The 16,712-nt window shown below is 47.4% G+C and overlaps 2 protein-coding genes across 2 annotated transcripts in view; both read left to right on the forward strand.

The window, feature by feature from the left end:
- toe1 (target of EGR1, exonuclease) overlaps positions 1-16,712 on the forward strand; it is a 442,640-nt gene that overhangs the window by 380,392 nt on the left and 45,536 nt on the right. The window lies entirely within an intron of this gene.
- Positions 9,262-12,982, forward strand: LOC141776573 (tripartite motif-containing protein 16-like). The gene has a single exon (XM_074650268.1). It carries the CDS (start codon positions 9,428-9,430, stop codon positions 11,090-11,092), a length of 1,665 nt encoding a protein of 554 aa, XP_074506369.1. The 5' UTR covers positions 9,262-9,427; the 3' UTR covers positions 11,093-12,982.

A 16,712-nucleotide genomic window follows, 5' to 3' on the forward strand; every position in this document is an offset into this window, starting at 1 on the left:
ACCAGGAGAGCAGGGGGGATGAAAGAATTTGTGTTTGGATGGAATGACAAATCTTGGGCGTTAGATTGTGACCAAAACAGTTATAGATTTTGGTACAACTATGTCCAAACCCCCGTCTCAGGTCCTCTGTCCTCCAGAGTAGGAGTGTACCTGGATCACAGTGCAGGTGTTCTGTCCTTCTACAGCGTCTCTGAAACCATGACTCTCCTCCACAGAGTCCAGACCACATTCACTGAGCCTCTCTATGCTGGTGTCATGATGGCACTGCCTGTAGGCTAGTGTTTCCTTTTGTTTCCTCTGTTTCCCTGCCCTTTTGTATCTTGTGTGTTTTTCCCTGGTTTGTCTAGTTTGTCAGTGTGTCGGGAGGTGTGGCCTTCCTCCTCCCCCTCCTCCTGGGCAGGCACGGCAGGAGCAGCGGCAATCTATCATCCCAATCACCAGCAGTATATCTACCCTGGTCTTCCTGCAACTCATCGCCAGATCGTCCGTTACTCACAGTGGTACATTACGTATTCAGGCTCCTTTGTATTTTTGGCTTTTCGACTTGCTCATGCTCGTGGTTTTTGACAATTGGATTCACCCTGTTTTGTCCTATGTTCAGGTCTGTGAACCTGTCAGCTGTTGCTGCTTCCTGGAACCAACCTGCCTGCTCACTCCTGCACGCTGCTCCTCCTCGACCTGGATCCTTACCTTAGGAACTCCAGCCCTGTTCACAGTTCCAGTTATAATTATATTTATTTGTAATAAATTAGATTTGTTACAAATTCAAGAGACGTGTGTTTTTGTGCCTGCTATTGAGTCCACGCCTTCTTTTGTAAACAAGATCATAACAGAACGATCTGGCCTTTTTACAAGATGGACTCAGCAGACACAAATTCGATGCGGAGTGCTGTTTCCAGCCATGATGATTTGTTGTCACACCATCACCAGTTGCTTCAGGGTTTATTGGAGACCCAACAAACCTTGGTTAACCAGATGTCTCAGATGGGAAAATGTTTGGAGACAATTTCAGGCCAATTAGCCCCATCCCCCGCTCTGCCTCCTCTTCCTCCGCCTCAGCCACTCAGAGAATCACCTGTTCCCCCACCTGAACCATATGCCGGTGATTTGGGGAGATGCAAAGGATTCCAGCTTCAATGTTCTCTGGTTTTTTCCCGACAACCAGTCACCTTCACCACAGACCCAGCCAAGGTAGCGTATGTTACGGGACTGTTAAGAGGGAGAGCACTGGACTGGGCTGAAGCAATGTTGGGAGGAGGAGGGATAAATTCTGTGTCCTATGATCGTTTCATCAGTGAGATGAAGAAAGTGTTTGATCACCCTGTGTGTATTGGAGATGCTACTAAACGTTTGCTGAACCTACGACAGAGTCCAAGAAGTGTGGCGGATTATTCTGTGGAGTTCCGGATTCTAGCTGCGGAGGCTGGATGGAATGACAAGGCATTAAAAGGAGTTTTTCTACACGGTTTGTGTGAACAGTTAAAGGATGAACTTGCTGTCCGTGATGATACTAACTCCCTTGATGCTCTTATTGATCTGTCTATAAGACTGGACAACCGTATGCGGGAGAGACGCCGGGAGAAGAACTACAAATCCCACACTCCCGTGAACCCCTTTGCTGCTACTCCTACTCTCGCGAGAGTTGCCTCCGGCCCGTCAGAGACTCACGGCTCCGGTCCCAGCCCCTCTGCTCACTCTGATGAACCCATGCAGGTGGGCTGGGCTAAGCTCACTCCCGCTGAACGTCAGAGACGGATCCGAGCGGGTGAGTGTATCTACTGTGGTCAAGTCGGACATTTCCTTGCTGCATGTTCTCTCCGCCCAAAAGAGCGGGCTCACCAGTAGCTGTGGGGATACTGGTGAGTAAGTCTGATGTCCCCACCAACACTAGACCTCGTACTCAAATACCTGCTAAACTGTGCATGAGTAACATGTCCTTGCCCTTGTTAGCGTTGATTGATTCCGGTGCAGAGCAGAGTTTTTTAGATGCTGAGTTAGTCTCTCAGGCTGGCATCAGCATTGAACCCCTTGAGTCTCCTGTCAGAGTCTGTGCTTTAGACGGAAAGTTCTTAGCAGTAGTAACTCACCGCACTGAGCCTCTTTCTCTCATTCTGTCTGGTAACCACCGTGAGTTAATACAATTTTTTGTTTTTTCTGCTCCTATGACTCCTCTTGTTCTCGGACACCCGTGGTTAAAGCTACACAACCCCCAGATCGACTGGTCGACCAGTAGGATTATGGGATGGAGTAGTTTTTGTCATTCCTCGTGCCTGCAGTCTGCATTACCACCTGTAGATATCAGTGTTGCTCCTCCGCCCTGTGTTCCTCCTGACTTGTCTACTGTGCCCCCTGTATATCATGAGGTCGGTGAGGTTTTCAGTAAGGAGAGAGCATTATCCTTACCACCTCATCGTCCGTATGATTGTGCTATTGAGCTGCTACCTGGTACCACTCTGCCTTCGAGTCGCCTGTACAACTTGTCACGTCCTGAGAGAGGTGCTATGGAGACCTATATAAATGACTCTCTAGCGGCAGGCATCATCAGACCTTCCTCTTCGCCTCTAGGGGCAGGATTCTTTTTTGTGAGCAAGAAAGACAAGACTCTCCGTCCGTGTATTGATTTTCGAGGGTTAAACAATATCACGGTGAAGAACAAGTACCCTCTGCCATTAATCAGCTCTGCTTTTGTACCTCTACAGGGAGCTACTGTCTTTAGCAAGCTAGATTTGCGGAACGCGTACCACCTGGTACGGATTCGAGAGGGAGATGAATGGAAGACAGCATTCAACACACCACTGGGTCACTTTGAGTATTTAGTGATGCCTTTTGGACTGACTAATGCCCCTGCAGTGTTTCAAGCACTGGTTAATGATGTTTTGAGAGATTTTTTGGACCGGTTTGTGTTTGTCTACCTGGATGACATTTTAATTTTTTCCTCTGATCTCGCAGAACACCAGCTTCATGTGCGCCAAGTGCTCCAGAGACTACTGGAGAACAAACTGTTTGTGAAAGCGGAGAAGTGCGAGTTTCACGTCAGCTCTGTTGGATTCCTCGGTTACATCATTGGGAGTGGGCAGGTGAGGCCGGATCCGGACAAGATCAAGGCGGTGGCAGAGTGGCCCGAACCTTCCTCCAGGAAGCTCTTGCAGCGCTTTCTTGGATTCGCCAACTTCTACCGTCGATTCATCCGAGATTACAGCAGAATTGCTGCTCCACTGACCAAGCTCACATCTCCTGCGGTTCCTTTTCGCTGGACTCCTGAGGCGGACCAGGCGTTTGCCTTATTAAAGGACCGCTTTACGTCCGCACCCATCCTGGTGCAACCTGACTCTTCTCTTCAGTATGTCGTGGAGGTTGATGCCTCGGACATTGGTGTGGGAGCTGTCCTCTCCCAACGCTCCAAACCCGATAAGAAGCTACATCCCTGTGCTTTCTTCTCTCGACGCCTGTCTCCAGCTGAAAGCAACTACGACGTGGGAAATCGTGAGTTGTTGGCAGTGAAGTTGGCTCTGGAGGAATGGAGACACTGGTTGGAGGGTTCGGAGATTCCGTTTATTGTATGGACTGATCACAAGAATCTTGCCTACATCCAGTCAGCCAAACGACTGAATTCCCGCCAGGCTCGGTGGGCGTTATTCTTTGGTCGATTCGACTTCACCCTTACGTACCGTCCTGGTTCCAAGAACATCAAGCCTGACGCGTTATCCCGGCAGTTTTTATCTGTGGAGTCACCAAGGGTTGCAGACACCATTCTGCCGGCAGCCTTGGTGGTGGGGACGATAACCTGGGAGGTTGAGTCAGCGGTTCGGGAGGCTCAACGTGGAGAACCGGATCCAGGTACTGGCCCCGCTAATCGAATGTTTGTTCCTGGGTCAGTTCGCTCCCAGGTCCTGCAGTGGGGACACGTTTCCCGGTTCGCTTGCCATCCTGGGATGAGTAGGACTTTGTCACTCCTCAGACGACACTTCTGGTGGGCCACAATGGAGAGGGACGTAAAGGAATACGTCCTCGCCTGCACCGTCTGTGCCCGGGGAAAGACATCTCATCGGCCGCCTGTGGGGTTGCTCCGCCCATTACCCATACCTGGTCGCCCTTGGTCCCACATCGCATTGGACTTTGTCACTGGTCTTCCCCCTTCTAATGGTAAAACAGTGATACTTACCATTGTTGATCGGTTCTCCAAGGCCGTTCATTTCATTGGTCTTCCCAAGCTGCCTTCAGCACATGAGACAGCTGATCTATTGACTAACCATGTGTTTCGCCTGCATGGTATCCCTGTGGACATCGTCTCGGACCGTGGTCCTCAATTCATCTCTCAGGTTTGGAAGTCTTTTTGTCAAGCCCTTGGAGCCACTGTCAGCCTGTCTTCTGGTTTCCATCCTCAGACGAATGGACAGTCTGAGAGGGCTAATCAGGATTTGGAATCCGCCATACGTTGTGTTGCTGCTACTAATCCCTCTTCTTGGAGTACACAGTTAGTTTGGATTGAATATGCACATAATTCTCTCTCTTCTGCTGCCACTGGGGTATCTCCGTTTGAGGCCTCATTAGGTTACCAGCCCCCACTGTTTCCAGCACAAGAGGAGGAGTTGGCTGTGCCATCTGTGCAACACCACCTTCAACGCTGCCGCAAGGTTTGGAAGGAGACTATGGCTGCTTTGGTTCGGACAGCTGAGAGAAACAAAGGGATCGCGGATCGTCACAGGACCCCGGCCCCCGTCTACATCCCAGGTCAGAGAGTTTGGTTATCTTCCAGAGATATACCTTTGAAGACTGACTCCAGAAAATTGTCTCCCCGTTTCATTGGACCTTTTGAGATTGAGAAGATTATTAATCCTACCACTGTCAGACTCATCCTGCCTAAGGCTCTTAGGATACATCCCTCGTTTCATGTGTCTAAGCTAAAACCGGTCCTCACCAGTCCTCTGGTCCCTCCGACCAATCCCCCTCCTCCCGCCCGGATCATTGACAGTCAGCCAGCTTATTCAGTGAGACGACTGTTGGATGTGAGACGTAGAGGTCGGGGCCATCAGTATCTGGTAGATTGGGAGGGATACGGCCCAGAGGAGCGCTCCTGGGTTCCTCGTTCCCGCATCCTAGATGCTGGGATGGTTCGGGATTTTCACCGGGCTCATCCTGGGAGACCTGGTAGATCGCCTAGAGGCTCTCATTAAGGGGGGGGTACTGTCATGATGGCACTGCCTGTAGGCTAGTGTTTCCTTTTGTTTCCTCTGTTTCCCTGCCCTTTTGTATCTTGTGTGTTTTTCCCTGGTTTGTCTAGTTTGTCAGTGTGTCGGGAGGTGTGGCCTTCCTCCTCCCCCTCCTCCTGGGCAGGCACGGCAGGAGCAGCGGCAATCTATCATCCCAATCACCAGCAGTATATCTACCCTGGTCTTCCTGCAACTCATCGCCAGATCGTCCGTTACTCACAGTGGTACATTACGTATTCAGGCTCCTTTGTATTTTTGGCTTTTCGACTTGCTCATGCTCGTGGTTTTTGACAATTGGATTCACCCTGTTTTGTCCTAGGTTCACAGACCTGAACATGTCAGCTGTTGCTGCTTCCTGGAACCAACCTGCCTGCTCACTCCTGCACGCTGCTCCTCCTCGACCTGGATCCTTACCTTAGGAACTCCAGCCCTGTTCACAGTTCCAGTTATAATTATATTTATTTGTAATAAATTAGATTTGTTACAAATTCAAGAGACGTGTGTTTTTGTGCCTGCTATTGAGTCCACGCCTTCTTTTGTAAACAAGATCATAACAGCTGGACTCTGGTTTATAGATGATGATGTCACTGCTGAGTTCTGTAAACTGAAATAGACAGAAGTCATTTGAGGGACAGAGGGTTCAATTCTGTGTTTTAACAATTTTTAAACTCGTTTTGTCTCCATGTTTGTTGATCTCTCTTTTTTTTCATATAATAGACAAAGTAAGCACAGTTTACAAACTCTTAAAGGAATAGTTTGAGATTTTGGAAAATGTGCTTATTCACTTCCTTGCTGAGAGTTAGATAAGAAGAGCCAGCAGACGGTTATCTGAGCTTAGCATAAAGACTGGAAACAGCTAGTCCGGCTCTGTCAGAAGGTAACGTCCCAGCACCTCAATATCTCACCGATGAACACATTATACTGTATCTACTTTGTTAAATCTGTACAAAAACCAAAGTGTAAAATCATCAAGTTGTGGTTTTACAGGGGGTTATGTACCGGACTGTGGGCATAGTCAGTTCCTTGAGTTAGGTTGTCACTAGGTTGCCAGGCAACCAGCGGAGACTTCAGGATGTTACTGCTCCTGGGTCGAGCCAGGCCGGCTGATATGACAGATATGAGAGTGGTAACAGTCTTTTCATCTAACTCTCAGCAAGAAAGCAAATAAGACAATTTTCAAAAATGTTGTAATGTTACTTTAATGTCTCTCTTTTGTGAAAAGGAATTGCTCTGTTTATGTCATGAGGACTTTGTAGTTGGTTGGTTGGCTCTCTGTTCCTGTCTCCAGCCCCAGGCTATGTACTCTCCTCACACTCCCCAAACCTGCCATCCTCCAACCATCCACTAGATGCCCTCAGACGTCCCCGCCCACCTACGCACCTGTTCCCACTTTCCCTCATCAGCCCTGCTGTTCATAACCGGCCCTTTTCCACACACTCCTTGCTAGTTTGTCAAAGTTGCCGCATGCCTCATGCCTTTGAGTTCCATCTGATCTGTTTTGTTTTTTCTGGTTACCTGTTCTGGATGTACCTGCCTGTTTATCTGCTGCAATAAATCATATCAGTCTGCCTGCCTAGTCTGCATTTTGGGTCTTATTCCTGTTACCCCGCATACACCAGCCATTTTGAAAAGAGGACAAAATAACCTCCCATCTCCAGTTAAATGAACTGTAAAGGCACTACACAAGTCACAGAAAGAGATACAAGCTATATTAGTCCAACGTTTTTCAAGACACCTTGAAACAAACACTTTATAAATGCATTTTCTTTTTAATGAAGAACAACAATAAACAGGTTAATTCTACATTCAGGTAATTAATCGGAAGTAGCAATGTTTCAAATCCACAGCAAATATGCAAAACTGATTAAATGGAGTAATACTGCATATAATACGAGTACAGGTGAAAAAAAAAAAGTGTTTTTGGTGTGATTAATAATATCTCATCATGATTTATTTGGATTAGTATATTAATACCCCAAAATGCTTGCACACATTCTAATGAATACAGGCCAGCACTTGAAACTCTTGTTATAGTGATGTAGTAGCACAGCACATCACTCCCAGATCCTGCACGAGATTGACAGAAGCAGAAACTGAACCGGAAGGAAAAATGTTTGGACAGTAACGTGACTGAGGTTTGTGGATGTTTCACTCACCAGTTGTTTCCCTGCTCAGCCTGCTGTAGTGTAACATTAGTCCATTGTTTTATTCCACAATACTGAACAGAATAATCCAAACAGGTAGAAAAAGTAAGATGTGAGAGGAGCACAGGATGCTTTTTACTCTCTTGGTCCTAATTGTGCTTTAATGCACCAGGTTTGTAGGTCTACTTTCTCTCATTATTTTCTATTGAGCTAGATTAAAAAAAAAAATAGTTTTAAAAAACGCAAACGGAGCGGATCAAAACGAAGCTTCTTACTGAAATATTGTAGTGATGGCTCATATTTCCCAGAGTTTCCATAGTTGTGTCTTTTTGCTGTGTGTTCGTGTTTTATTTGAACCATTAGTGAGGTGGCTGTTATATTTTTTGACAGGTAGCTCGTAATAAAGTTTCACTTGTGAACTTTATTACATATAACTGCGAGCGTCAATGCCTGTGCTGAAAGTGTCAGTAATCAAGTTAATATTTTCATTTACATCCAGGACAACTGACCCGGTTTTATCGGCTCATTTTATCTAAACTAATCAGCCGTTCCTCTCAATATGAGTGACAGGAAAAAATAGGAACCGTGTATCCGATAGAAGTTCAGACAAAACGTCACGCCGCGCTGTGCAGCGCCGTGTTGCTCGTGTTGCTTGCAGCCAGTTAGGACACTCCAATAGAAAACTATGTAATCAAGCCCAAGTACATGTCCTAGTTGTTTCCTAAATGCAAAACTATCACTGTTCTGTGCATTATTTTGCATTGCAGTGTTAAGTCCTTCCATTACCAACCTGAAGGACTTAATTTTACTAATAGCTTAGCTGTTATTTCAGTTTAGTTTTTTGTCAGGAGAGAATTCAGCTGAGGGGGCACAGTGACCTTTTTGGACGGGCCTGGACCCCCATGGCCCGCCCCTAACGCCGACGCTGCTGTGAAGTAGTTGCGATGCGTCGGTGCTCGTGCATGTGTGTGGGGGGCGTTGCATTGCAAGGAGCCCCGAGGGGAGGGGGTGGGTTTAGACGGAGCTTCTGAGGCGATGCTACAGACAAATTTTGCTAGCTTTCCAACATGGTCGACTCGATCTTTAACTGCAGAAGCAGCTGATCTGGTTCAATCATGTCTTTCTGGATTCAGAGCTGCAGCAAAAAACGTGTTTGATGATATTTGTTGAAACCCATCTGAAGCTTGAAATGCTGGTTTGACTCAGTATACGATATTCTGAATTTATATTTTGTTGTTTTGTTATCATTCAGCAATTCATGGATTTTAAGACAGTTTAGTTTGATAACTCTATTAACCTACTGTCAGACAGCTGTTTTAATCAGTAAAAGAAAATTGAACTGGATTTGAGGATGAGTCAGAGAAACATGGAGCCATCACCAAGAAGTATTTTAAAACTAAAAACTTAAATGTTTTCAAATGTGGAGCAGGTTTTAACCGAGGCTTCGTTGTAAATGGTGAAAATGAGGCTATGTTCCAAATCGCATGCTTTTAACTTTTAGTACATACTGCAGCTGCCCTTACAAAGTGTGCACTTTTAAATGCAATATTGGGACATACTACTTCGCCTTGACCTTTGACCCTCTTGCTCATATATCTGTTGTGCAGAGGATTGTGGGTCAGAACAGCCAGAAAAGCATGCTTACTTGCATTCTGCAAAATGCGACCAGATGTAGTAAGACATCCTGGTATTTTTGGCATACTGCATTTGACATACTATGTATTGGGACATACTAAATCTTTTTCTGTCATACTAAATATTATGGTAGTATGGGTACTGGAACGAACTGAGTTAAAATTCACAATCTCTGCTTCCTGGAATGAATCATAGGTTGAAACATCCTCCCTGCTCGTCCTGCTCTCAACCACACAGAGCTGCACTCGGCCCTCTTATTTCCTTGTTCCCTCCCCTTCAGATCTACAGTTTTAAGGAGGGTGTAACCAACATGGTGGTGAAGTGCAAGAGCTGACAGGCCCCATTCACTGCATAACACATGCTGTTTAGATCAGACCTCAAACTAGATTCACTTCTCAGGAAGTGAAACTCAGACAGTCGTTGCTACTGAGAGGTGAAATGGCGCAGAAAGGAATTCAGCTGGACGAGGAAACAATCTCTTGTTCCATCTGTCTGGATCTACTGAAGGATCCGGTGACTATTCCCTGTGGACACAGCTACTGCATGAACTGTATTCAAAACCACTGGGATGGAGAGGATGAGAAGAAGATCTACAGCTGCCCTCAGTGTAGGCAGACTTTCACACCGAGGCCTGTCCTGATGAAAAGCACCATATTAGCAGATTTAGTGGAGGAAATGAAGAAGACTGTACTCCAAGCTGCTCCTGCTGATCACTGCTATGCTGGACCTGAAGATGTGGCCTGTGATGTCTGCACTGGTAGGAAACTGAAAGCCTTCAAGTCCTGTCTGGTGTGTCTGGTCTCTTACTGTGAGAAACACCTCCAGCCTCATTACGATGTGGCTCAATTAAAGAAACACAAGCTGGTGGAGCCCTCCAAGAAGCTCCAGGAGAACATCTGCTCTCGTCACGACGAGGTGATGAAGATGTTCTGTCGTACTGATCAGCAGTGTATCTGTTATCTCTGCTCTGTGGATGAACATAAAGGCCACGACACCGTCTCAGCTGCAGCAGAAAGGACCGAGAGGCAGAGAGAGCTGGAGGTGAGTCGACTCAACATCCAGCAGAGGATCCAGGACAGAGGGAAAGATGTGAAGCTGCTCCAACAGGAGGTGAAGGCTGTCAATCTCTCTGCCGATAAAGCAGTGAAGGACAGTGAGAAGATCTTCACCGAGCTGATCCGTCTCATGGAGAAAAGAAGCTCTGATGTGAAGCAGCAGGTCAGATCCCAGCAGAAAAGTGAAGTGAGTCGAGTCAAAGAGCTTCAGGAGAAGCTGGAGCAGGAGATCACTGAGCTGAAGAGGAGAGACGCTGAGATGAAGCTGCTGTCACACACAGAGGATCTCAACCAGTTTTTACTCAACTACCCATCACTGTCACCACTCAGCGAGTCTACATCCAGCATCAATATCCGTCCTCTGAGCTACTTTGAGGACGTGACGGCGGCTGTGTCAGAAGTCAGAGATAAACTACAGGACGTTCTGAGAGAGAAATGGACAAACGTCTCACAGACAGTGACTGAAGTGGATGTTTTACTGTCACAACCAGAGCCCAAGACCAGAGCTGGATTCTTACAATATTCACGTGAAATAACACTGGATCCAAACTCAGCACACACACTGCTGTTATTATCTGAGGGGAACAGAAAAGCAACATTAATTAGACAACATCAGTCTTATCCTAGTCACCCAGACAGATTCACTGGATGGTGTCAGGTCCTGAGTAGAGAGAGTCTGACTGGACGTTGTTACTGGGAGGTGGAGTGGAGAGGGAGAGTTTATGTAGCAGTCGCATACAAGAGTATCAGGAGAACAGGGGGGCCAAATGAATGTTTGTTTGGATGGAATGACAAATCTTGGGCGTTAGTTTGTGACCAAAACAGTTATATATTTTGGTACAACTATGTCCAAACCCCCGTCTCAGGTCCTCTGTCCTCCAGAGTAGGAGTGTACCTGGATCACAGTGCAGGTGTTCTGTCCTTCTACAGCGTCTCTGAAACCATGACTCTCCTCCACAGAGTCCAGACCACATTCACTGAGCCTCTCTATGCTGGACTCTGGCTTATAGGTGATGATGCCACTGCTGAGTTCTGTAAACTGAAATAGACAGAAGTCATTTGAGGGACAGAGGGTTCAATTCTGTGTTTTAAAGGTCACATATTATGCTCATTTCCAGGTTCATAGATGTATTTTAATGTTGCACTAGAACATGTTTACATGCTGCAATGTTCAAAAAACCCTTTATTCTTCTCATACTGCAGCCTGAGTCTGCCTGCCTCAGAGCCTAATTCAGCCTCTGTCTGAAAACCACTGATTCACAGCCTGTCTCCTCCCACTCTGATTGACAGAAAACGCTGACCAATCAGAGCAAACTTCCTCAACAACAACAGCGTCACCCTCCCCCTCCCTCCCGGAGAAGCTCTCTCTCTCTCTCTTTCTCTCTCTGAGAGACGAGTGGAGAGATAGCAGCTAGAATAAAGTTTATAAACCTGGGCACAGCACCAGCGAAAATAAAGTCCATCCACTGGGTCTTCAGAGGATCCGAAGTGGGTACATGGTGCAAGCTTTTGTGTGGAGTATTGCAGCCAACAACAGAACAAGCGGGTTTTCCTTTCAGCATGTTTACTAGTAAACAGTCGAAATAACAATGGCGGACGCAGCTTGCTGAGCCGGCTACTCCGTGGGCGGGGTGGGGTGAGGGGGGTGCTGTTCTGTTTCACTGGAAACAGGAAAGCCATATATGGCTTGCATTGCTCTCTAATGACGTCAGAAGACAACTAAAAAAGCGAATTTTTTTTTCTGCACCCATTTCCGGACAAACGGAGGAGGAGAAAAAGAGAGAGGATGGTCTTTTATGATACTATGGTGGCCTGTAGACACACTGGGGACAGATATTGATGTTTAAAAGACATGGAAAAGTGCATTTTGCATAATATGTGACCTTTAACTCTTTTTAAACTTGTTTTGTCTCCATGTTTGTTGATCTCTCTTTTTTCATATAATAGACAAAGTAAGCACAGTTTACAAACTCTTAAAGGAATAGTTTGACATTTTGGAGGATGTGCTTATTCACTTCCTTGCTGAGAGTTAGATAAGAAGAGCCAGCAGACGGTTATCTTAGCTTAGCATAAAGACTGGAAACAGCTAGTCCGGCTCTGTCCGAAGGTAACGTCCCAGCACCTCAATATCTCACCGATGAATGACATTATACTGTATCTAGTTTGTTAAATCTGTGCAAAAACCAAAGTGTAAAACCATCAAATTGTGGTTTTACAGGGGGTTATGTAACGGACTGTGGGCATAGTCAGTTCCTTGAGTTGGGTTGTCACTAGGTTGCCAGGCAACCAGCGGAGACTTCAGGAAGTTACTGCTCGTAGTCCAAAAAAAAAATCCCGTAAAACCACAGCTTGTTATTTTTACACTTTGGTTATTTGTACGGATCAAACACACGAGACTTGTTAAATAGTGATCTTTAGAGGTGCTAGTTGGTAGATTTTATTACCTTTGGGTCGAGCCAGGCCAGCTGATATGACAGATATGAGAGTGGTAACAATCTTTTCATCTAACTCTCAGCAAGAAAGCAAATAAGACAATTTTCCAAAATGTTGTAATGTTACTTTAATGTCTCTCTATTGTGAAAAGGAATTGCTCTCTTTTTGCCATGAGGACTTTCTAGTTGGTTGGTTGGCTCTCTGTTCCTGTCTCCAGCCCCAGGCTATGTACTCTCCTCACACTCCCCAAACCTGCCATCCTCCAACCATCCACTAGATGCCCTCAGACGTCCACGCCCACCTACACACCTGTTCCCACTTTCCCTCATCAACCCTGCTGTTCATAACCGGCCCTTTTCCACACACTCCTTACTAGTTTGTCAAAGTTGCCGTATGCCTCATGCCTTTGAGTTCCATCTGATCTGTTTTGTTTTTTCTGGTTACCTGTTCTGGATGTACCTGCCTGTTTATCTGCTGCAATAAATCATATCAGTCTGCCTGCCTAGTCTGCATTTTGGGTCTTATTCCTGTTACTTTGCATACACCAGCCATTATGAAAAGAGGACAAAATAACCTCCCATCTCCAGTTAAATGAACTGTAAAGGCACTACACAAGTCACAGAAAGAAATACAAATTAGTCGTTAACGTTTTTTAAGACACCTTGAAACAAACACTTTATAAATGTATTTTCTTTTTAATGAAGAACAACAATATACAGGTTAATTCTACATTCAGGTAATTAATCGGAAGTATCAAAGTTTCAAATCCACAGCAAATATGCAAAACTGATTAAATGGAGTAATACTGCATATAATACGAGTACAGGTGAAAAAAATGTGTTTCTGGTGTGATTAATAATATATCATCATGATTTATTTGGATTAGTATATTAATACAGCAAAATGCTTGCACACATTCTAATGAATACAGGCCAGCACTTGAAACTCTTGTTATAGTGATGTAGTAGCACAGCACATCACTCCCAGATCCTGCACGAGATTGACAGAAGCAGAAACTGAACCGGAAGGAAAAATGTTTGGACAGTAACGTGACTGAGGTTTGTGGATGTTTCACTCACCAGTTGTTGTCCCTGCTCAGCCTGCTGTAGTGTAACATTAGTCCATTGTTTTATTCCACAATACTGAACAGAATAATCCAAACAGGTAGAAAAAGTAAGATGTGAGAGGAGCACAGGATGCTTTTTACTCTCTTGGTCCTAATTGTGCTTTAATGCACCAGGTTTGTAGGTCTACTCTCTCTCATTTTTTTCTATTGAGCTAGATTAAAAAAACAAAAAAATAAAAAAACACGCAAACGGAGCGGATCAAAACGAGGCTTCTTACTGAAATATTGTAGTGACGGCTCATATTTCCCAGAGTTTCCATAGTTGTGTCTTTTTGCTGTGTGCTCGTGTTTTATTTGAACCATTAGTGAGGTGGCTGTTATATTTTTTGACAGGTAGCTCGTAATAAAGTTTCACTAGTGAACTTTATTACATATAACTGCGAGCGTCAATGCCTGCGCTGAAAGTGTCAGTAATCAAGTTAATATTTTCATTTACATCCAGGACAACTGACCCGGTTTTATCGGCTCATTTTATCTAAACTAATCAGCCGTTCCTCTCAAAATGAGTGACAGGAAAAAATAGGAACCGTGTATCCGATAGAAGTTCAGACAAAACGTCACGCGTGTGCAGCGCCGTGTTGCTCGCGGCCAGTTAGGACACTCCAATAGAAAACAATGTAATCAAGCCTAGGACTAAGAATGGTTCACAAAAAACCCAATGACGACACGAGGCAGAGGAGGAGTTACCCGGCCCGGAGGAAGCCCGGGGCCCACGTCTGGAGCCAGGCCCAGACGGAGGGCCCGTCAACGAGCGTCTGGTGGCCGGGCTTGCCACGGAGCCCGGCCGGGGATACCCCGAAAAAGGAACGTGGCACCCCCCTCCTCTCCATCCTGTGGGCTCACCACCTGCGGGAAAAACCGCTTGGGTCGGGTGCGCTGCCACACGGGTGGCAGTGAAGGCCAGGGACCTCGACGGACCGGACACGGGCGGCAGAGGCTGGCTCTGGGGACGTGGAACGTCACCTCTCTGTGGGGGAAGGAGCCGGAGCTTGTGCGGGAGGTGGAGCGCTATCAGTTGGATCTGGTAGGGCTTACCTCTACGCACAGCCTCGGTTCTGGAACCGTACTCTTGGATAGGGGTTGGACCCTATTCTTCTCTGGAGTTGCCCATGGTGTGAGGCGCCGGGCGGGTGTGGGGATACTCACAAATCCCCGGCTGAGTGCCGCTACGTTGGAGTTTACCACGGTGGACGAGAGGGTCGCCTCCCTACGCCTTCGGGTTATGGGGGGGAAAACTCTGACTGTTGTTTGTGCGTATGCACCAAACAGCAGTTCGGAGTATTCGGCCTTCTTGGAGACCCTGAATGGAGTCCTGTATGGGGCTCCAGTAGGGGACTCCATAGTTCTCCTGGGAGACTTCAACGAGCACGTGGGCAACGATGGAGACACCTGGAGTGGCGTGATTGGGAGGAACGGCCTCCCTGATCTAAACCCGAGTGGTCGTTTGTTGTTGGACTTCTGTGCTAGTCATGGATTGTCCATAACGAACACCATGTTCGAACATAAGGATGCTCATAAGTGTACGTGGTACCAGAGCACCCTCGGCCGAAGGACGATGATCGATTTTGTAATCGTATCATCTGATCTGAGGCCGCATGTTTTGGACACTCGGGTGAAGAGAGGGGCGGAGCTGTCAACTGATCACCATCTGGTGGTGAGTTGGGTCAGAGGGTGGGGGAAGACTCTGGACAGACCTGGTAAGCCCAAACGCGTAGTGAGGGTGAACTGGGAACGTCTGGAGGAGGCCCCTGTCCGAGAGATCTTCAACTCACACCTCCGGCGGAGCTTTTCTGGCATCCCTGTGGAGGTTGGGGGCATTGAACCCGAGTGGACGATGTTCAAAGCTTCCATTGCTGAAGCTGCGGCGGTGAGCTGTGGTTTTAAGGTCTTAGGTGCCTCAAGGGGCGGCAACCCTCGAACACCGTGGTGGACACCGGTGGTCAGGGAAGCCGTCCGACTGAAGAAGGAGGCCTTCCGGGATATGTTATCTCGGAGGTCTCCGGAGGCAGTTGCAGGGTACCGACGGGCCCGAAGAGCAGCAGCCACTGCCGTGACGGAGGCAAAGCAGCGGGTGTGGGAGGAGTTCGGAGCAGCCATGGAGAAGGACTTTCGGTCGGCACCAAAGTGCTTCTGGAAAACCATCCGGCACCTTAGGAGGGGGAAACGGGGAACCATCCAAGCTGTGTACAGTAAGGATGGGACACTGTTGACCTCAACTGAGGAGGTAATCGGGCGGTGGAAGGAGCACTTTGAGGAACTTCTGAATCCGACCAATACGCCCTCTATGGTAGAGGCAGAGCTGGAAGCTGATGGGGGACCATCATCAATTACCCTGGTGGAAGTCACTGAGGTAGTCAAACAACTCCACAGTGGCAAAGCCCCGGGGGTTGATGAGATCCGCCCTGAAATGCTGAAGGCTCTGGGTGGGGAGGGGCTGTCTTGGATGACACGTCTCTTCAACACCGCGTGGAAGTCGGTGACAGTGCCTAAGGAGTGGCAGACCGGGGTGGTGGTTCCCCTTTTCAAAAAGGGGGACCAGAGAGTGTGTGCCAATTACAGGGGTATCACACTGCTCAGCCTCCCTGGTAAAGTCTACTCCAAGGTGCTGGAAAGGAGGGTTCGGCCGATAGTCGAACCTCGGATCGAAGAGGAACAATGCGGATTCCGTCCTGGCCGTGGAACAACGGACCAGCTCTTCACTCTCGCAAGGATCCTGGAGGGGGCCTGGGAGTATGCCCATCCAGTCTACATGTGCTTTGTGGACTTGGAGAAGGCATATGACCGGGTCCCCCGGGAGATACTGTGGGGGGTGCTGCGGGAGTATGGGGTGAGGGGGGCACTTCTCAGGGCCATCCAATCCCTGTACGCCCAAAGCGAGAGCTGTGTTCGGATCCTCGGCAGTAAGTCGGACTCGTTTCCGGTGGGGGTTGGCCTCCGCCAGGGCTGCGCTTTGTCACCAATCCTGTTCGTGATATTCATGGACAGGATATCGAGGCGTAGTCGGGTGGAGGAGGGTTTGCAGATCGGTGTGCTGAGGATCTCATCGCTGCTTTTTGCAGATGATGTGGTCCTGTTGGCATCATCGGTCTGCGACCTCCAGCACTCACTG

Source organism: Sebastes fasciatus, chromosome 11, assembly GCF_043250625.1.
Source record: "Sebastes fasciatus isolate fSebFas1 chromosome 11, fSebFas1.pri, whole genome shotgun sequence".
NCBI lineage: Eukaryota > Metazoa > Chordata > Actinopteri > Perciformes > Sebastidae > Sebastes > Sebastes fasciatus.